Source organism: Onychomys torridus, chromosome 12 (assembly GCF_903995425.1).
Source record: "Onychomys torridus chromosome 12, mOncTor1.1, whole genome shotgun sequence".
Taxonomy (NCBI): Eukaryota; Metazoa; Chordata; class Mammalia; order Rodentia; family Cricetidae; genus Onychomys; species Onychomys torridus.
In genome coordinates, this window is record NC_050454.1 from 18,424,115 (window position 1) to 18,446,142 (window position 22,028).

The window sequence follows — 22,028 nt, forward strand, 5'->3', positions numbered from 1 at the left end:
TGCAGGCCTAACATCAGACCTGTGGTGTTCACTTAATGAAAAGCTTAGAAGTGCCCTATAATATCGCTTCCATAGAAAAGACTGTGCACAGACATCAGTCTCCCATCCACATACTAACCAGACCCAACCCTGCTTAGCTTCCAAGATCAGAAGAGATGGGGCACGTTTGGTATGGTATGGCTATGAACCTGAATATTGACATTAACATCTCCAGCTGTTAGGATGATAGGTACTATTTATGTGTTTCCCCCTTTCATTCTTTCCAAATTTAATGTGCGAGCGTGTGTGTGTGTGTGTGTGTGTCACAGCTCTCATTGGAAACCAAAGGAAAACTTGCAGGATTTAGTTCTCTCCACCATGTGGGTCTGGGGATGGAACTCACATTATCAGGGTTAGATCAAATGCCTTTACCCATGGAGCCATCTCATTGGCTTTTATTTTACTACTTTCCTTTTATTATTTTCTTACTTTTATCCAAAACACCCTTTTCTGAAAAATATAGAAGTGTGTACTTTTTGGTTTAGGTTTGGGGCTTTTCTTTTTCTTTTTCTTTTTCTCTCTTTTGAGACAAGGTCTCATTCTGTAGCTCTGGCTGGCCTGGAACCCAATAAGCAGACCAAGTTGACCTGTGCCCGCCTCCAAGTGGTGGTAGGATAAAAGGCATAAGCCACCATGGCTGGCTGATGGCACTCTTAAAAAGAAAGAACTACGTAGCCCCTAAGCTGTAAGCCAATCATAATGTCAAAAGATAAATGAAGATAAATGAGTAAATAGAAACTTATTAAAATTTGTCATTTTGAAGTGAATAGTTCGCTGGGGTTTAGCGTCTCGTGTTGTTATGAAGCTCTGACTACGCTGCAGTTTCAGAGTATTTTTGTCACCTCATAATTAGAACATCTCTGCAGCCACTCTTCCGTGTCACCCTGGTCTTGTCTCCTGGTAACCACTTACTCCACTTCCCCCTCTCGTGGACCATGCCTAATTCTGGGCAGAGTGGAAGTATGCTTCCTGTAGTGTGTGTACAGCTTCTTTTCAAGACTCATCTGTGTTGTAGTATGTATTGGAACACCATTTGTCTTCATGGGTAATAATGCACTGCTGCAGACCGAGTTCCTAAAAGGTGAGTGGTTTGTCTAAAACCAGTGGCCTCACTCTGGTTTCTCTTCAGGTCATATGAATCTTTTGCCTTTTACTCAAACCAGTGGTCCTTGTGTCTGGTGACTAGTTGCTTCCTCTCCCAGGGTGCTAGCGGCTGGGAGTTGAAGTCAGTAAGGGAAGAAGATGCCAAAGCTGTCAGGAAAGGCAAGGGCTAACTGCTTAGTGTCCCCAGTTTACCACCCAGAGGAACGATGTACACATATTCATTAGAAGTTGTCTTAGGGTTACTGCTGCTGCGACCAAACACCATGACCGAAGAGCAAGTTGGGGAGGAAAGGGTTTATTAGACTTACACTTCAGCATTGCTGTTCATCACTAAAGGAACTCAGGACAGGCACTCAAAACAGGGCAGGATCCTGGAAGCAGGAGCTGATGCAGAGGCCATGGAGGGGAGCTGTTTACCGACTTGTTTCCCCTGGGTTGCTCAGCCTGCTTTTTTATAGAACCCAGGACCAGCAGCCCAGGGATGGCACCACCCACCATGGGCTAAGTCCTCCCCTACTGACCACTAATTGAGAAAATACCTTACAGCTGGATCTCATCCACTGAGGCTCCTTCCTCTGATGCCTCTAGCTTGTGTCACAGAAAGCCACTCAGTACAGAAGTAAACAGAGTTGCCTCCTATTTCTGCCCAATCCCTCTCATAGACTCAGCGGGATCCAGCTGTTGATGTCTAAAAGGGGCGTGATGTGCACCCCAAGCCAGCTGTGGGCCTTCCATTCAGACCACAAGTCAGTTTCTACAGTTCCATTCTGGGTGTGGTTCAGCAGAGCAGGATGTGGTAGGGTTGTTAGTGGAGCCTACCAACATCTGTATTAGAGCTGGGGTGATGACTCTGAAGGTGAACACTTGTGTAGGCCTCACGGCCCTAGTTTGATCCCCATAATCAACAGTAAAGGGAGAGAACCAATTCCTGAGATTTGTCCTCTGACCTCCACACTCATGGCATGTATCCATCCACTTACTCACGCACATAAATAAAAAAAATGTAAAATTTTGTGTTTAAAATCATACCACGTCACAGTTAACAGGGCACTTTGCTTCTGTCCTAGGATCACTGTGGAAATTGTGTACTGTGGGGAAGATAACATACCCACTCTGCAGAAGTGAGCCTGAGGCCCAAGGAGATTTACCTAGTTATTCAAGGTTATACTTCTAACTTGTGGTCATCTAAGTCCCTACTACTTAGCTATGCATTCAGCAAGTATCCACTTTGTACTTTCTAGGCTGGGCCTCATTCTCAACACTACAGATGTGGCAATGAAAAGCAGACAAAGCTTCACATATGGACTCGCATGTCATTTGTAAGGGTTCCGTCCTTAATTACGTCATCAGCCTGGGACGGCCCTGCCTAAAAAGTGGGCGGGTCCTCTGTGTGTCTCCCTTTTCTCTTTCTGCTCTCTTCTCTCTCTTTCCCTCTCCCTCCCTCCCTTCCTCCCTCCCTCCCTTCCCCGCCTCTTTCCCTCTCTCCCAATAAAGCTCTAAAAGGTAACTATGGCTCCTGTCTTTCCTCCAGCACTCTTCCGTCAGCATGGCCGCTTTGGGCGGCAGCCAGCCCCGAGCAGCGCCACCGCCACCGCATTAACTAACATCATTTATTATAGAGTCCGGGGAAGATGCTACATCCAGCATGGGATATCTGAGGGGAAAAAAAAAAAAATCTACTTACACTATGCTCCTATGTCTGCTAACTTTATTCCTCTAAGACAAAATTTTATCTATATAGCTACAGCTCTGTCAGGCATTCAGGGCAGGAATAAATCTAGATACATCAAGTTGGGTTTTTTTTGTTTTTTTTTTTTTTTAAGATTTATTTATTTATTATGTATTTAGAAGAGGGTGCCAGATCTCATTACAGATGGTTGTGAGCCACCATGTGGGTGCTGGAAATTGAACTCAGGACCTCTGAAAGAGCAGTCGGTGTTCTTAACCACTAAGTCATCTCTCCAGCCCCACATCAAGTTCTTTATCCGTCTACTTTATTTCTCTGGGATGAAATCCTGTCTCCATAGCTTCAGTTCTGTCCTGACACTCAGTTCCTCTTTGTCCCCTCCTTTACTGCCCTCTCGTAGTCCTGCTAACGACTAAGCTCTCATGCTTCCAGCGTCATCTTCGTCCCCTGTTTCTTTGCCCTCCATCTCCACTTGTTCTCTACTCCTGGCTCTGGTGAACTCTATAAGAGTTCTGCCTTACCATCTACAAACCCTCTGTGTTCTTCCCTTCTCCCTGGTCATGCCATTCGGTCTGCATCTACCAAAAAACACCTGTTTCTTCTTCCCATGCACCCTCAGGAATGTTGCTCCACCCTACCTTCCACCCTGATATGTAAAAACCTCTTTTGTTCTCAGTCAATTGCTCTGAAGAGCCACTAGGCCTCAAAGCAAAGGGATAGTCTGAGCTTCATTTGCACAAGAAATAAAGCTATGCAACTACCACCTGCTTGGCTTGCCTATGTGACCTCATCCAAGTACTGGCTTGTGCAGGAAGTTCACACACACATTCTATGGGAAATGTGAGCACAAGAAATTCGTGACAAGCCACAGCTGAATATTAAGCTATGGAACACCAAACAGTCCATGCTACATGGCTTCCCACTTGACTGACCCTTGGCCTGGTCAAAGTATAGCTTTAATACGCAGTTGGACTCCTTATAATATATTCTTGCCGGGCGGTGGTGGCGCACACCTTTAATCCCAGCACTCGGGAGGCAGATGCAGGCGGATCTTTGTGAGTTCGTGGCCAGCCTGGTTTACAGAGTGAGATCCAGGAAAGGTGCAAAGCTACACAGAGAAACCCTGTCTCGAAAAACCAAACCAAACAAACAAATATTCTTATGGCTTGCTACAATTTATATCTACAGGTAGATGTACATATATCTCATGTGTGACCTATATCAGCTGGGTGGAGCAAAACTTAAGACAAAGCTATGTGCAGTTGTATATACGTGTAATCACAGTGTTCAGGCCAGATAAACGACACATAGGGGTACACCTCATTTCAAAAACCAAAACCAAAACCAAACAAAAAGATTGAAGACAGACATATCAGAGCCTAAGGCATGGCTAGATCTATGATGATAGAAGGGACTATCTGGGAGAAACAGGGAAGGCTTTCTGAGTAGGAAACACCAGAGTGACGTGAGCCCTGGACCATGTGGACCTCCTCTGGAAGATGTTGCCTTCTCTCCTATCCTAGGCATGGTGAGGAGAGTTAAGTATGGTGTCCTGTTTGAACCCTAACTCTTGCTTTGTCAGGGGCATTGAAGTGCCAAGTGGTATACCAGACAAACTCAGAGATCCAGTAAGGCCTGGGCCCCCTGAGTCACCGACACAGACAAAAGCCTTCCAAGACGCTTCTTCCATTTTCTCATCGCTCAGCCCGAGAGTGCAAACCTGGTTCCTGTGGGAATTTCCAGGTAGCACAGGAAAGTTTTGATTCCTCTTTTCAGTCTGGTTCTTCTTCAGCATTGGGGTGGATGGGTGGGGACTCAGACAGGAATGGAGAGCAGCCCATTGATGAGATGCCATGACTTTTAGAGAGAGACATCCATGCTTCTCTTCATGTGACTGTACAAAAACTCCTCAGGAACCACCATTGAAATGAGACAGTTTTGCTTTTGGTTATGATTTCTCTCTTGTTTGGCTCACTGGATGTCAAAATCGGCTGGATATATATTGCATTCTGTAGGACAAGAACAAGCAGTTCTAGGGAGGGAAAATTATACCAAATAAATTAGCTGTTTTGTGTCATGGTGTCCATCAGGTGTTGGTTAGATCGGCACTGCTCATGGCTGGCTGGCCACTGGTGGAGAGTGCTGGACAGAATAGTCAGTGCAACATAGTTACCTTTAAGAGCTTTATTGGGAGAGAAAGGGAGAGAGAGATAGAGACAGAGACAGAGAGACCATGCAGAGGGAAGAGAGCAGGAAGAGAAAAGGGAGGGATGCAGAGGGCCCACCCACTTTTTAGGCTGGGCTGCATCCCAGGCTGATGATGTAATTAAGGACAGAAGCCTTCCATCAGGTTCAAGCAAGACCAGACTTCTATACAGCTGATATGATCCCTGAGTGAGATTAAAGTAACTAGAGGGTAAGATTTGGGGCAGGCAGAGGGAGAGCAAACACTCCTGCAGAAGACCTGCTGTCCCAGGGTCCCTCCTGTTTATATCATTTATTTGAATTTACTTTGCAGTGCTCTGGAATGGGCCGATATCACACCCCTTTTACAGATGAAAAGAGATAGATAGGTATATCGGCAAGTACCTAAGCTGAGGCTAGAATTGAAGTCAATGAGAATACATAGTCTATGCTTTGTGACATATCCTTTAGTTTTCCCGTATCCCCGAGTGTGTCCAGGTCAGAGCTTGATCTTTAGCTATCAGAGCTCGCTTCAGGCTTGTCTTTTTACTCCTGTCAGTAACGACGCTAGAGTAGGAACTCGTGACATTCAGCAAAGGTGCTTAAAGGAGAGCCTGAGAGTTCAGCTGCCTCACATGAAGGTGCTATTGCCCCAGATCTTGCTTTTCAAGAGACAGGGTGTTAGTTATTTGGCAGCGCTTTGACCCGGAAATTGCTATTTTGACCCGGAAATGGCTAGGCGGAAGTGTCTAGGTCCACCAGGCATGCACAACCATGGGGGTGTATTGTGGATCTCTATCATCCTAGACTCTTGTTTTTGTTGTTGTTGTTGTTGTTGTTGTTGTTTGTTTGTTTTGTTTTGTTTTGTTTTTTAAAGAAAGAAAGGAAGGAAGAAAGAAAAAATGGCGCATGAGTGGGTATGAGGCGTCGTTTCTCTCAAAGACTGCTTCTGGCTGAATGGTGGGCATCAGTTGGCTCTTGGGGGAAATGGGGAGGGTAGCTTCTGAAGTCCTGGGATGATGGTGGGAGTCCTGGAATGAAGTTGTCATCCCTTGTTCTGCAGCTGTCCATCCTTCGTGGTGTGGCTGGGAACCTTTTGTCTGACAAGATACTGGTGACATAGAAAAAGCTTAGAGAAAAAAGAATCATTATTATTATTTTTTTTGGAGTTGACTTTTTTTAAAGATTTTATTTATTTATTATGTATACAGTGTTCTGACTGCATGTATGTCTACAGGCCAAAAGAGGGCACCAGATCTCATTACAGATGGTTGTGAGCCACCATCTGGTTGCTGGGAATTGAACTCAGGACCTCTGGAAGAACAGCAGGTGCTCTTAACGGCTGAGCCATCTCTCCAGCCCCCATTATTTTTGGAGTTGACATTTATCTGAGGTAGATCTGGCCTGCCCAGATGGAGACATGTTAAAAAGGTGGCTGTGATAGAATTAATGAATACTATTATGTTTTAGTACTCTGCTTAATTTTTCACCTGAGACAAGCCTTATTAGAGGTAGTTTATTTAAGGCACCTGTTTCCTTTGTTAGTTTAGCATTTAGGAAATGCAGGTGATCAGTTGCGGAGTATTGAACTATTATTTTACATTTTTCCTTACCACCTGGATATTTCTGATGGTTCTTTTTGCCTCCGGTTCTGTGTGGCCCTAGTTGGGAAAGGAAGGGGTGATACCTTATTCCTCTGGAATTGGTGACAAGGCAGTGGATCCTGATGTCCTCTGAAGCTTGAGAGTACAAGGCCCTGTTTGTTTTACTGTATATGAAGAGAGATTTTTCTGGGATGGAGGTGAGATAAAAGGTTTTAGATGAGACAGGTGGACCTCAAGTTTAGCAGCTGTAGGTGACACAAGAATTACCTTGAAGGGTCCCTGCCACTTAGGGGAAAGAGGTGAAGGGTGCTGGCCTGGAGGAAAGAGAAGAACCTGATCCTGGATGTGTATTGGAGGTGGATAATGATTGTCACACAGCTGAGGTAATGGCCAGTCTGCGTAGGATAGACCTTAGGTGACATAGAAGGGGAATTAACAGGCTGTCTGGAACAGTTGGAGGGTTGGATAAAAGACCTGGTGCTAGAACTGGCCTTCCATACATTAGTTCAAATGGAGAAGTTGAAAGAGGCTTTTTAGGAAGAGCCCTGAGCCTGAAAAGAGCTAGAGGCAATCATCTTACCCAGTCGAGGTGAAGCTCCTGTGACATCTTAGTAAGAATAGTTTTTAAAGACCAGTTGGTACGCTCCACCTTTCCTGAGGATTGAGGACGGTATAGGATAGTAAAGAAGGTGTCTTTAAAATCTAGAACAGAGAAGTGAGAGGTTCCTGAATGTTGGTTAAAGCAGTCGGCAGCCATGCCGACAGAGGAGAGTGCTGGAGGAAAGTCATGAGCCATGGTCACCTTTCTAGAGCTTTATTGGGAGAGAGAGGGGGAGAGAGGGAGGGAGGGAGGGGGAAAGAGAGAGAGGGAGAGAGAGAGAGAGAGAGAGAGAGAGAGAGAGAGAGAGAGAGAAGAGACCGTGTGGAGGGGGTAGTATGGGAGGAGAGAGAGCTGAAAAGGGAAAAGGATCACAGAGGCCCACCCACTTTTTAGGCTGGGCTGCCATTGCAGGCTGTTGATGTAATTACAGACAGAATCCAGGGGCCTGGAACTAATGCTGTACACATAGGCTTTCCCCAAGGGCATCTTTGTGGCTCTGGAGGCACAAGGCAGGGTAGGTGTCAATAATGGCACTGGGTGGGTGTTGGTTATTTTGCGCTCTTACCCTGCGAGGAAATGTCATAAAACACAACAGAATCCACTAACAAGAGTTTTATTAAGATAAGGGAGAGAGACAGATGTGCACAGGCCTGTGGAAAGGACACATGAGTAAAGATGGAGCCGGGAATATGGTGCCTGTGCACACAGGCCCATGTGGCTATTCCACACATGCGCATAGATCACATGGTTACCCTGCACGCTTTATGCAAAGCCACGGGGTCCTGGTCACACGAGATGTTTTGACCTGGAAATGGCTAGGCAGAAGTGCCTAGGTCCACTGGGCATGCATAACCATGCCCAACCGTGGGGACGTGTTGTGAATCCATATCAGTGGGGGACTGAGAACTTTGGCTTTAGAAGGATACTGCCTCTAAGTTATAACCCAGAGGTCTAATCTACTGAGGAATTCTGTGATATTGACACTTGCTAGGATCTAATGAGTTGGAGTTTAGATACTGAAAGGTTGGTTTTGGGGAAGGGGGGACATATTGATGAGGAAATATGTCTGATTTTTTGTTTTTGTTTTATGTGTATAGGTTTTTACATGCATGTATGTGTCATATACTATAGGTGTGCCTGGTACCCACAGAGACCAGAAGAAAGTGTTGGAGCCCCTAGAACTGGAGTTACAGATGGCTACAGATAATTGGAGAGAGGTCCTCTGGAAGAACAGCCAGTGCTCTTAATGGCTGAGCCATCTCTCCAGCCCCAGGGACCGAGTTTTAAATGGAAGCCACTTAGCAAATCCAAGCTGTAGGATAACTGCAGGTACAGAGTATAGAAAGCCAAGAGGACTGGATAGAAGGGCCATCAGGTTGCTGAGAAGGCAGACATAGTCCTGTGGCGCAGTGAGTCATTCCAGCCTGAAACCATGAGGTCAGTTGAAGCCCGGAAAGAAAGGGACTCTTTCTTTTTTATTCTGTTGGTGTTTTAGTTTTGTTCATTAGAAACAGTGTTTCTTACAGTGTAAGCTGTCCTCAGACTCTCTGTGCAGCCAAGGATGACCTTGAATTCCTGGTCTTCCCACTTCTACCTCCCAAGTGTTGGGGTTACAGCCCCCTAGGCCTCTTTATTTTTATTGCTTACTTAGTTATTTATTTGTAGGCACACCCATGGTACTTGTGTAGAGGTCAAAGGGCAACTTGCAGAAGTTAGTCCTCTCCTTTCAACACAAGGGCGCCAAGGATCGACCTGGGGATGTCAGGTTTGTTAGCAGTCGCCTTTTCCGGCTGGTCCATCGAAAGATCCCTTCTTAAAGTGGAAGAGCTCCATTATGGGGCCAGGATGGAGTGAGATGCAGTGTTGGCTTAGTTATTCTGGAAGTGAACCCTAAAACTGGGGGGAGCAGTCATCTTGGTTTCTTTTCCCACCACTCTAATAAAATGGCCAGACAAAAATAACTTAAGGGAGAAAGGGTTTGGTCTGCCCCACAGTTTCAGGGTATAGTCCGCCATGGCAAGGGAGTCACAGCAGGAAGCAGCTGGTCACATTGCATCCCTGTTAAGAGATTGAGTAGAAATGCTTATGATCAGCTCTCTCTCTCTCTTTATACTATCTAAGACCCAGCTTAAGAAATGGTGCCACCCACAATGGGCAGGTCTTATCTAAGACCCAGCTTAAGAAATGGTGCCACCCACAATGGGCAGGTCTTCCCGCCTCGATGAAATCAGGATAATTCCCCATAGGCATGCCAAATGAATGAAAAAATGACATGACCACTCCAAGGTATGGTTGAGGAGAAGGTTTTTATTGTAGATATGAGGGAGAGTACATCCAGAGGTGTCTGGAAGCATCCAGGACAGAGAGAGAGAGAGAGAGAGAGAGAGAGAGAGAGAGAGAGAGAGAGAGAGAGAGAGAGAAGTGGATTGAACATGGCCTGGAGAATAGAGCAGGCCATGAGAGGAGAGAGGGTGGGGAGGTCAAGAGAGGAAGAGAAGAGAGAAGGACAAGAGAGAACCAGGAGAGGAAGAAGGACCAAGAGAGTGTGTGGCTGGAAATGCCTGGGTTATACAGGAGTTAGAAGCTGGGGGAAGGGAAGGGAAGAGAAGGGAAGCAAAGCTCAGGAACTGGGGAGGTTTAGGGTAGGGGCGGGGGTTGGGGGGGTGAGAAGAGCAGAAAGGAGCTAGGGCTCTGTAACAGTACTTGCAATGCCCAGAGAGCCTGGAGGCCAACCTGGGTATGTTAAGTAGGCACCACAGGTAGCTGTTTGTCCTGAGATCTTTGGGAGCTGACACTGGTCTCTTAGGTGATTCTAGATTCTCTCAAGTTGACAACTAACACTAATGATGATTACAGCCATAAATAAGAGAGTGGCCTTAAAAGTCTGAGCCAGGAAGAAATACATTTGGGCCTGGAGAGATAGCTCAGAGGTTACAAGCATTGGCTGCTCTTCCAGAGGTCCTGCATTTAATTCCCAGCAACTACATGGTGGCTCACAACCATCTGTAATGAGATCTGGTGCCCTCTTCTGGCCTGCAGGGACACATGCAGGCAGAACACTATACATAATAAATAAATAAAATCTTTTTAAAAAATGTTAAAAAAGAAAAAAGAGAGAAAGAAAGAAAAGAAACACATGTAAAACTGGGGCAGTGCCTTTTCTTTGGCTTAGTTTCCTCATCTGTAAAATCAGCTACAGGAAGAACAAATGTTGGTAGTGCCTCTCAGGCTGCATAGTCCTCAACTTTGTCCTCCATATGCTTTTGGGGCACTGCAGATTGTTTAACCTGCCTCTGCACTTTCATTAGGGTCTCTTAAAACCCACCTGCCTTTTCATGGGACTGGAGGGCCATCCCATTTCCTGGGTGTCCCTGCATCTGACTCTAATCCATAGTCATTAGGGTCTGTGTGTAAAATGAGCAGGTGTTTTTTCCACACATTAGAATGCTCACCAGTTGTTCTCATACGATGTATGGGAGAGAGGAAGAATTGGGGCAATTCTTTGAAGCGACAACACCTTTCCAGGAGGCTTAACTAGGTTGTATGTATGGTAGAGAAATGGTAGTTTATTTGCCACTGTAGTAATAGGTATCCAATGTAAGGTTGCTGCAAAAAATACTTTAGGCTGCATAATCAGAAGATTTATATAAAAGTAGCATCCCAGCTCTCCTCTGAGTCATTCTCTATAATCTAGAGGTAGGTTTCATGGCCTTTGTCCTCCCAAATCAAACTGTGTAGGAAAATGAGATCCCTCAAAACCATATTAGTAGCCAGGTATGGCAACTTACACCTTTCTTAGAATTCAGGAAGGAATACCTCCAGCTGAGGCAGGAGAATAAGATGGTCAACCTAAGCTACCTAGGGAGACCTTGTCTCAAACCACAAAACAAAATGCAGTTCTGTGCAACTTTGTGTGCGTGTGTGTGTGTGTGTGTGTGTGTGTGTGTGTGTGTATGTGTGTATGTGTGTGTGTGTGTGTGTACACAACATGGGAAAGAGCTCTAGAAGGACTGAAAGGGAAAGAGTTCATTGGGTAGGGTTGTTGTTTGTTTGTTGAGACAGAGTCGTGTTATGTGAGAAGTATGGCACTAAGCAGACTGAAATCAGACAAGAGCCCTGTTGCTGTATGAAAGGTAAAGTAAGACGACAGAACATCATGCTTTATTTTATCATGGTTGGGAATGTCTGGCATTCACATGCTTTGCTGTTCTGTCCATGTCTAAAACCCTACAGGTATTTATTCTGGGCTCTAAATAAATTTTGGAGCTGTGCATGATGGTACATTTCTGTAATCTTAGTACTTATGAAGTTGAGGCAAAAGGATTGCCATCAGTTTGGGGCCAACCAGAGATACATAGCAAGACCCTGCCACACCCCAAATAAAATGTAAATAATTTTGGAGACCAGGCCAATTCACTAATGTGGACTCTAAGAATAAGGACGTTCGGTTGTATTACCTATTTAGAATATGGCCCTTTTAAATTTGTATTTTCTCTTATCTGCCTTCCTTATTCTTCATGATGAAGAGCCACAGGCCATAGAATCATAGCCTCCTCTGCCCTGAGCTTCCTAAACATCTCAAAGTCTCTGTAAAATGCTATGACCTCTATCCCAAAGACCAGGTCAAGGGAATAGGTGAACTTGCAATTAATTGTTCCCATTCAAAGAATGACTACAAAGTACCGCTGCCCTGAGGACCAGCCTCTCACAGCTCAGGGACTGAGGGAGATCCAAAAGAGTTGGTGGACTATCACTCAACTTGACTTTTCTATCTGAGGGAGTAAAACTTAATTCTGTGGGGCTTGTGAAAGGGGAGCTAAGCTTAACTCTCTGGGGCTGTCAAAAAGGCAAAATACACACATACACTCTTATTTTTTTCTCTCTGTTCTTTCTTTTCTTACCTCTGCCCAGATGTATCCTTTTATCTCTCTCGATGTCTTCCTTCTAACTTTATTTTTTCCCTTACAGCTTAAATACCCTGTGGGAGTCCACAAAGGTTTCCTAGTGAGATCTGAGCTTTACACGGTAGGGCTTCATTAGGGGATGGCTGGATCATGTACAAGGTCACCAGGTGTTTGGGATGCTCTGTATTTGGCTGTGCTGGGGAGGTCTTTTGCTCCACCCCTTGGCATTCCTTTAAAACCCCTTTAATAGAGACAGAAGGGGCTGGTGGGTTTGGACTCAGGCCCTCCTGAGGCTATCCTATGTTTTCTAACTGTCTCTCTCTATGTATACTTCTATCTACAAATTTCTCATTTCTCCCTGCTCAAGAGTACCCTGGGAGAATAAGAGGGAGCTGGTCTCCCTCAAATGGTACCAGGAACAGGGACACCCAGAGTACTTGGCGAAAGCTTGGGAAGAAATTGGACCAGTCTGGTTTTGTAAAAGTAAAGGTGGTAGTGGGAGGGGGGGGGGGGGGGGGGGGTGGTTTATCCTTGGGAGAAAAAGGAAAAATGAACTGGAGGATGTCTGAATATAAGGCTGCAGTGTAGATTTTTTTGCTACCTGGGTTTCTTTCTTTTTCTCTCCACTCCATCTTTCTATCTTAAGGGAAAAAATACAAGGTAGTGTAGGAAAATTTAGAAATATGGCTTAAGAAAAAGATTTAGGACTAAGATAAGCTACGAGACAGAGAAATTGGGTCCTTGATTTTCTAACTATGGGGCTATGAATGCAAACTAGGAAAAAAAAAACTATCTTCTCTGAGCTTAACGGGTAGAAAAAAAGATTCCTATGGAAGCTTTTGGTCTGGAGACAGCTAAAATGCTAAGTCCAAGCAGCAGAGGAAAAAATTTCCCCTGAGGCAGATACAGACGAAGAATTAGTTTCCTCGTGGCACGAAAGCCAAAGTTTAGAGAACTGAAGTTTTGGGGAAAACTTTGCACTCTCTCTCCAAAAAAAAAAAACCAAAAAAACTAAAAAGCCTTTTAGATCTTTGTTTCTCAAGAGATTTCTCCTTCTGTAAGGGCGTACGTAATTAGATTCCCCTGTTAAGGACATCTATGGGAAAATCACCTGTGGTTCACTCTAAGAAGAAACAACAAACCTCTGGGAACGGGGCAAAACCTCTCTGCTAAGCTCTGTCTTTCTTTCAAGACAGGAGAAGCAGCAGTTCGAATCCTCTGAGGTTAGAGAGAACTTAGCCATAAATGCTTGGGACAATCACCTGTAATGGCTTTAGAAACAACAAGCCTCTTGGAATATGGCAAATCCTCTCTGCTAGTAAAAAACAGTAGCCAGAAGTTCCCTGCGGTTAGTGCTTGGTGAGGGGGTGCTGGTAGAGAGCCAAAGCAGGGACAGCTTCCCCCAAGGTGAAGGCATAACAAAAGCTGTAGGGACCTGGGGAGGGCTACTGGCAAGAAGGCAGTAAAGCCAAGCTTCTCTGGCTTCGGGTGTCTGTGGCATTAGGGGCTTTGTAGCTGGAGGAGGAGATAAGCCATGACAATATCCGGGGAAAAAGCTTTCTTTTCTATCTGAAAACACAGTCTCTCTGAAAGGGCTGGGAAAAAAAGCTTTCTTTCGAGTGCTTTCACTTTCTTTCACTGACCCCATAACTCAAAAAAGCAAGCCCCGAGGGAATTTTGCTTTTAGCACGGAGGGACCTGCCTGAATACGCATGAGTGGGCAAGTACACTCAGCTTCGGGGAACAGTGTCGGGAAAGAAAAACACCTAGCAAGACCAGCTCAGGGAGAACAGAAATTTCTTGATCTCCTGTGGTGAAATAGCAAAAAGCCTGGTTCAAATCTCCGGTTGCAAAAGCTAAACCATGAAAACTAAGCCCTGTAAAGGGAACCAGAAGTTGACTCCTTGACCAGAAAGGAACTATGGGAAATGGAGTCCAAAAGGTAGCTTGTAACAGCGGGCTGATATAGAGAAATGCATTCTGGGAAAGGTAGTTTTTAGGCTCTTGATGGCGATACTGTCCCAAAACTGTTTTTGTTTTTGTTTTTTTTTCAGCTCAGAATGAAGTTTCTTTTCAAAGCAATGCTAGAAAGCTTAATCTTACCTCTTGGGAACTAAGATCAGACTAACATCTTACCTCTCAGGAGATGATTTAAAACACTAATACCGTTTGTCAACAAACCACTTTAAAATCCTAAAAAAAAAAAAAAAAAAGCAAGGGAAAGCAGTCCATACACTGAACATTGTTTTAAGTATGAAGAAACTTATGGACAAATAAAAAAGTTATTTGCCTCTTGAACAAACAGCCTGCAATGAATGATTCCTTTGCAAGTCTAATAAGGAGACAAGGAAACAGGGATTCAAAAAGAAATGACTGCTTTATAGATGGGGGTCAACTTTCAGAAAATCTAACCTTATCACAAAATAGTTGCTTCACTTGAAAGTTCCATATAAAAAAAATCAATGCTAAATCAGAATGTTTGCTTAGTGAATGTACTGATGTTTGTGAGAACAGTCTGAGTTAAATAACTTATGGTTAGAGTATATTACAGCTGCTAATAATAACATCAGGGGTTGAGAAGGTAATGAATGAGGTGCAAAATACTAAATCATGAAATGTTCTTCCTCAGAGTAAGCTAATGAAAAATGTGTTTCATGAAATAGCATCTATGAGGGTTGGGGATTTAGCTCAGTGGTAGAGTGCTTGCCTAGTAAGCACAAGGCCCTGGGTTCGATCCTCAGCTCAAAAAGAAAGAAAGAAAGAAAGAAAGAAAGAAAGAAAGAAAAAAGAAATAAAGAAGTAACATCTATGTTCTTGACTCCTTTGAATAGTAGCAGTTTTGGTGAACAAATAACCTTGCTATGAAATATTTGGCCAACTGTCAGAAGAATTTTCAAAATGATATCAAAGCTGACTATAAACTCTGAAGTTTAGAAATAATTTGCATACTTCCTGTCTTTTTAAGAGAGTCTTTCTAATAGTTCTAAGAAAGTAGTCCTATAGAATGTAAGTTTATATTAGGGTAGATATTGTGTGAGTCTTTCTAATAGTTCTCAGAAGTATATTTTCTAAGGTAGTCATATAGAGTTTCCTTAAGAATATAGGCTTGTAAGAAATATAAATAAGTATATGTTGAATGTGAATTTGTGAGAAGTGCAACTGTTGAATGTAAGTCTAAATGTTTAATGTAAGCTTGCAAGAAGTGTAAATATGTATAGTGATAATAGTTCAATTAAGAGAGTTGTAAATATGAGCCAGGCGGTGGTGGCACATGCCTTTAATTCCAGCACTCCAGAAGCAGAGACAGGTAGGTCTCTATGAGTTCAAGGCCAGCCTGAGCTACAGAGTGAGTTCCAAGAAAGGCTCCAAAGCAACGAAGAGATACCCTGTCTCAATAATAAATAAATAAATAAATAAATAAATGAATAAACAAATAAATGAATGAATAAATAAATAAATAAATAAATAAATAAATAAATAAATAAAAATAAGGGCTGGAGAGATGGCTCAGCAGTTAAGAGCACTGACTGAGTTCAATTCCCAGCAACCACATGGTGGCACACAACCATCTGTAATGAGATCTGGCGCCCTCTTCTGTATGCATAATAAATAAATAAATGAATATTAAAAAAATAAAAATAAAGAAAGTTATAAATATGAATGGTGTGAATGGTGATGTTTATGCCGGAATTATGTTAAGGTTAATAAACCAGAGTTTGGTAAAAAGCTAAAGGAATCTTTAAGTTGGATGTAGTTTATTAGATTCAGTTTGCATCAAGAGTTTTAGTTGAAAAAGGGCTTGGCACAGCTAAGGCTATTATAGACACCTTAAGACCCATTCCAAAGAAGAAATGCCATCTCTATTATTCTCTACTCCTGTACTGGGAGGTGTGGCATCTATGGAGATTGCTATGGAGTTTGTAAGCTCAATAGGAACCTGGTCCAGAGCTGAGTTATGATCAGTACTCCCTCCTATCAGAGGCTGAGAGTTAAGGATGGACAACTTTCTCTTGGTAGCTTCCAGCCTAAGACAGTATGCTTGATGGAAAGCATATCTCCATGATGGGTAATGGAAGAAATAATCATAGACAATGAATGACCTAAGACAGATCTCAGTCTATCTGAGGAGCCTGAGGGGTTCCTTAAAAAATTAAGAGGGACCTGTAGGAGCCCACAAAGGTTTCCTAGTGAGATCTGAGCTTGTTTTACACAGCAGGCATATTAGGGGATGGCTGGACCACATTCAAGGTCACTGGGTGTTTGAGATGGTCTACACTTGGCTGTGATGGATGGAGGTCTTTTGCTCCACCCCTTGGTGTTCCTTTAAAAAGCTCTTTGATAGAGACAGAAGGGGTTGGTGGGTTGGGTTTGAAACCAGGCCCTCCTGAGGCTATCCTATGTCTCTCTCTATATATATACTTCTATCTACAAATTCCTCATTTCTCCCTGCTTAAGAGTACCCTAGGGGAATAAGAGGAAGCTGGTCTTCCTCAATACCCTAGCAAAATCTTTCAAGCAATATTAAAAATTACAGTGTGGTTACATTCTATTATTCAAGTGAATGATTACAATGAATACAAGTAAAAAACATCATGTTTTCCATATCCTTTACATGATTAAACATATTACATATTATAGGTGAAAAATAAGTTGTCCCAAGAACCTACATACATTCATACCCAAGCAACTTGATATAGATGAACAGAGTGTAAGCAAGCAAGGTATTTTTTTCAGCCAGTTCTTTTGTTTGCAGGCCATTTTGCAGTTACAAAGAAAGGACCAATCATTTTATTATCTATCTCAAAGGGTAATCTTATAAGAAGTCTTAGAAGAATCACAAATATAAACTTTTCTTTTTGATTTTTCAAGACAGGGTTTCACTGTGTAACAGTCCTAGCTGTCCTGGAATTCCCTTTGTAGACCAGGCTGGCCTCAAACTCACAGAGATCCACCTACTTCTGCCTCCCAAGTGCTGGTTATTAAAGGCATGTGCCACCACCACCCGACTCAAATCTAAACTTTTATATATTAAAAAAAGAATCAGTTGGATCTATTTTAAATGCTCAGGGTACACACCCATTCACCAACAGTTTTTTATATGAGGAAGCTGAGGGCAGAAATGGGTACAAGGAATTAATCATCACCCTTGATCACAACCACTCCTAGCAAGAAAGACACTTCAGCCAGCAATAGCCAGACTGTCATTATTCTTTTTTTTTTTTAAAAGATGTATTTATTTATTATGTACACAGTATTCTGCCCGCATGTGTCCCTGCAGGCCAGAAGAGGGCACCAGATCTCATTACAAGTGGTTGTGAGCCACCACATGGTTGCTGGGAATTGAACTCAGGACCTCTGGAAAAGCGGTTGGTGCTCTTAACCACTGAGCAATCTCTCCAGCCCGAGACTGTCATTATTCTTGTTCCCTGACCTCAATGAGTACCTCATTCAGCTATTAAAAATATTCCTTTAAATTGGTTTTCAAGTTGTTTTTTTTTTTTAACCTCAAAGCCATTAACAAAAACAATTCAACCTAGTTATTATTTAAAGCTTTGTTTCATCTATGATGCACACTGAAACCCATGAACACATCTCTCACCATCAAAAGAACTTAAGCTAACTTAGCTTCTGGGACTCAATTGTTTTTCTCAATCATTAACCTAAGCCACAGTCTGTCTGGCTCCTCAAGAGAAACCAGCTGTGTGACATTTCCTTGTTCTGTTTTTCTATCCTCTGCAGCCATGTTTCATCAGGGGCAGGGAGCAACACTTACAACAGTTCAGCTTAGGAGGAAATCATCTTTAAAATAATCCACAGGTAAAAATGCCCAGTAGAATGGGATATTTCCAGGAGAGAATCACAGCACATCAAAGGCAGTGGGCATCCCCCCCCACATCCATTCACACCATGCCAGATACCAGAGAACAACAGCAGTGGCAAACATGTAAAGACAAATGCAGTAGCAAGAGACTTTCTGGGGCCAAAGCCCTCAGGGCCTTGCCTTTCCAAGATTCACCTACTGGAGTTTTGAATGCTGGTGGGTTGATCCCTTGAAGTCAATAGCCACCTGCTGCTTCTCTGACATCGCCACCAGCAACAAAGGAAACAAAAAAGAAGGGTATGATAGGCACTAAGATGCAGTGTATGGTCTACAGGCAAATGGAAGCACATTCACCAGAGTTTTGGTCAAAGCCATTTTCTTTTTGGGGGATCAATATGTTAGACAGAGGATGTAAGAAGTAATAGAGCCCCAGGCATAATGGTGTTTGCTTCTAATTGCAGCACTCAGGAAGTGGGGACAGCAAGACCAGGAGTTTAAGGTCACCCTTGGCTACATAGAGAGTTCAAGGCTAGCCTGTGGTAGGACCGAAACCTGACCGATTTCAGGGTTATGAAGAGGCATTTGCGTACCCGTGTTGACAGCAATATTATCCATGGTAATAGCAAAGAGGTGGAAGCAGCCCATATGTCCATCAACAGATGAGTAGATTTATCAATTGTGCGTGTGTGTGTGTGTGTGTGTGTGTGTGTGTGTGTGTGAGATTATACAACATACAAGTTGGGAAAAGGATATATAGCTAGAGAGACAGACAGACAGACAAAGAAAAACAGAAATTATTTGTGATCATTATTGTCATACCATATGGCAAGGGAATCTTGTCATGTAACACAAGATGAATAAACCTTGAGGACATAACATTAAGTAAAACAAGCCACCCACAAAGGCCAGTATATCTAAATAGTCAAATTCATAGAAATTAATGGTAGAATGGAAGAGAGTTTGTTGTTTAATGGGTACAGAGATTCATGACACATACAAACGCTCTGAGATCTGTCTCACAACAATGTGAAGGTATTTCTCCACTGTAAACTTAAAAATGGTCAATATAGTAAATTTGGTGTATTTATTTCAGTGCTGGTAGTCAAACCTAGGGCCCCACACACAATATACATGTGCTCTACCATTGAGCTACATCCCCAGCCTTTGGTATTTTGAGACAGAGCCTCCCAACGTAGGACAAGCTGGCCTCAAACTTGTTCTCCCGCCTCAGCCTCCCAAGTGCTAGGATTATAAGTATCCAACACAGGGCTGGAGAGATGGCTCAGAGGTTAAGAGCATTGACTTCTTCTGGAGGTCCTGGGTTCAATTCCCAGCAACCACATGGTGGCTCACAACTATATGTAATGAGATCTGGCTCCCTCTTCAGTATACATAATAAATAAGTAAATCTTTTTTTTTTTTTTAAAGTATCCAACACACATGGTGGTTTATGTGGTTCTTTTTTTTTTTTTTTTTGATTTTATTTATTTATTATGTATACAGTGTTCTGCCTGCATATATGCCTGCAGGCCAGAAGAGGGCACCAGATCTCATTACAGATGGTTGAGAGCCACCATGTGGTTGCTGGGAATTGAACTCAGGACCTCTGGAAGATCAGTCAGTACTCTTAACCTGTGAGCCATCTCTCCAGCCCCTTATGTGGATCTTTTTTAACCACAATAAAAATAATATATGAAAGCCAGTAATGGTGGTGCATGCCTTTAGTCCCAGCACTTGGGAGGCAGAAGCAGGAGGATCTTGTAAGTTCAAGGCCAGCCTGGTCTACATAGCAAGTTCCATGGCAGGCAGGGCTACATAGAGAGACCCTATCTCTAAAACCAACAAAATGTGTTGGGGCCAAAAAAAAAAAAGAAAAAAAAATGCATTCTAGAGTCACTTGTCACTTGATAGAAAGAGTTGGGTTTGTTCAATAAAGTTTGTTCAATCTTTTCTCACTTGCCTTTTAGGTATTGGCCATGTGTCCAAGTCAGTGAAAGGAAAGGCATCATTGCCCTGTGGTTATACGTTTTCTGCTAAAGAACTGACGAAGCTCCGAGTCTACTGGCAAAAAGATGACAAAGCGGTGCTGAGTTACACCCCTGAGGAGAGAGAAGTGTGGCCCCAGTATAAGAACCGGACTGTGCTTGACATCCCTAACAACTTCTCTCTTATGATCATGCCCCTGTTCCTGTCGGACAGGGGCAAATACACCTGTGTCATTCAAATGTCTGATGGAGGACCTTACAAACGGAAACACTTGGCTTCTGTGAATCTGACTGTCAGAGGTTGGTAGGATTCTCTGATTTACTGATTTGTAATGTCTTTAAAGGCACATGTCTATTGATATAGGTGGCAGTTTTGTCAAAGAAGGATGCATCTCATTTCATATCTGAGGAGTGAGTTTCCAGCTTTACAGAAAATCTAACTGATGGTTCAAGGTGGAAAAAACATTCATCAATGTACTTTTCTATTACTTGTATAACAGAAGGTCACAGGAATCATGCCAGGCACTATAATGGCCTGAAATGCCTTCTGAGTTGTAGGAACATAACTTTGAAGTAATGTGCCTGTACTGTGAACTGCACTTGAGAAATATCTATTCCGGGTAACAAGCTAACTAGGTCACAGACTTTTAACCTTTCTGAATAATTTGCACCCCTGCCTTTGTTCATAAGGTATCCTTACCCAGCTCCAGTAAGAATGGCCAAAGCTTGTGTTAACCGAGTCATATAAGATAAAAAGGACAGTCAGAAGAACGTGTTGGATCCCTAGGAGCTAGAGTTATATACACAGTTGTGAGTCACCCACTGTGAGTGCTAGTAAGTGAACTGCAAAAGTAAGTTAAGAGTACATACTTGGAACTGCTGAGCCATCTGTCCAGCCCCCAGGGCTAATCTTTAGATGGTTCAGAGTCTGGCAAGAGTTTCAGAGTAGTTATTCTAAACAGATTATCTTGTAGAAGGGCAGGCCACAAGGCTGAGGCTGTTACAAGCTCAGTCAGACATGGAAAAGATGGCTCTTACTGAGCTGTTTCTCAGTTTATTTTGATTGAGTGTTATAAGCTATTAAGTAGAAAATAAAAATGCAAACTATAACAGCTCAGGGACACATCAAACTGTTGTGGTTTTTTTTCTTCTTGGTTTTAGTTTTGGTTTTTGAGTTCTACTATGTAGCTTTGGCTGGCCTGGAGGCTACCCTCAAACTCAAAGAGATTCACACCAATTAATTATTATTATTATTGTTTTGGTTTAAAGTGACTTCAGAATTTAGGGTTTTCCCTTTCCTGTTCACCTGTCAGTATCTGCCCTTCTGCCATTTCTCCCAATGCCACTATGCCATTTTAGAAGCATTCCTTGACAACCTGTTCTAAACGAGAGCATCTACCTAAATATGTCCTGTGTTTCGGGCTCCGTGCTAAGTGATTTCTAGTAATGGTGTCATTTCAGCCCTTCAGCGCTGGAAGCACATAATTATTAACTCATCTTACTGATGAGCAAATCAAGACTAAAAGCCAATTAATTGGCCCACAGTCACAAGACAAACCTCAGCTGAAGAACTTGGTGACCACTGACCTCTGCTCATGTGAGCTCTGTAGCACTCAGCCTTCTAAGAAGAAAGCTCGGTCTATGGACTGAAGTGGGGGGGTTGAGTCCCCTGTGATAGGGGAGGAGTTCAATCCCTGATGTCTGAGAGTGGGCGAGCAAGTGGCTAGACGTTTCCACACTTTGCTCTGAGTCTACCTCATTGTCTTACTGGAGGTCAAATATGCAAATGATGTAAACTCCTGGGGGCCTTTCCATCCCTTTAAAATGTTAGAGTAGCAGGGAATTAATAAAACATCATGGCTGAGATTACAGACTCAATATTGTACACATTGTACATAGTTTTATCTGAGTACAAGTCTTTTTTCGAGACAGGGTTTCTCTGTAGCTTTGGAGGCTGTCCTGGAACTCACTTTGTAGACCAGGCTGGCCTCGAACTCACAGAGATCCACCTGTCTCTGCCTCCCGAGTGCTGGGATTACAGGCGTGCACCACCACCGCCTGGCTTTTTTTTTTTTTTTTTTTCTTTTTAATGAGAAAGG

The 22,028-nt window shown here is 43.1% G+C and overlaps 1 protein-coding gene across 1 annotated transcript in view; it reads left to right on the top strand.

Moving 5' to 3' along the window:
• Cd80 (CD80 molecule) overlaps positions 1–22,028 on the top strand; it is a 38,811-nt gene that overhangs the window by 14,983 nt on the left and 1,800 nt on the right. Inside the window, exon 2 of the mRNA XM_036204102.1 lies at positions 19,912–20,229. Within this exon, the coding sequence (XP_036059995.1) occupies positions 19,912–20,229 (318 nt within the window). The remainder of the gene's footprint in view (positions 1–19,911; positions 20,230–22,028) is intronic.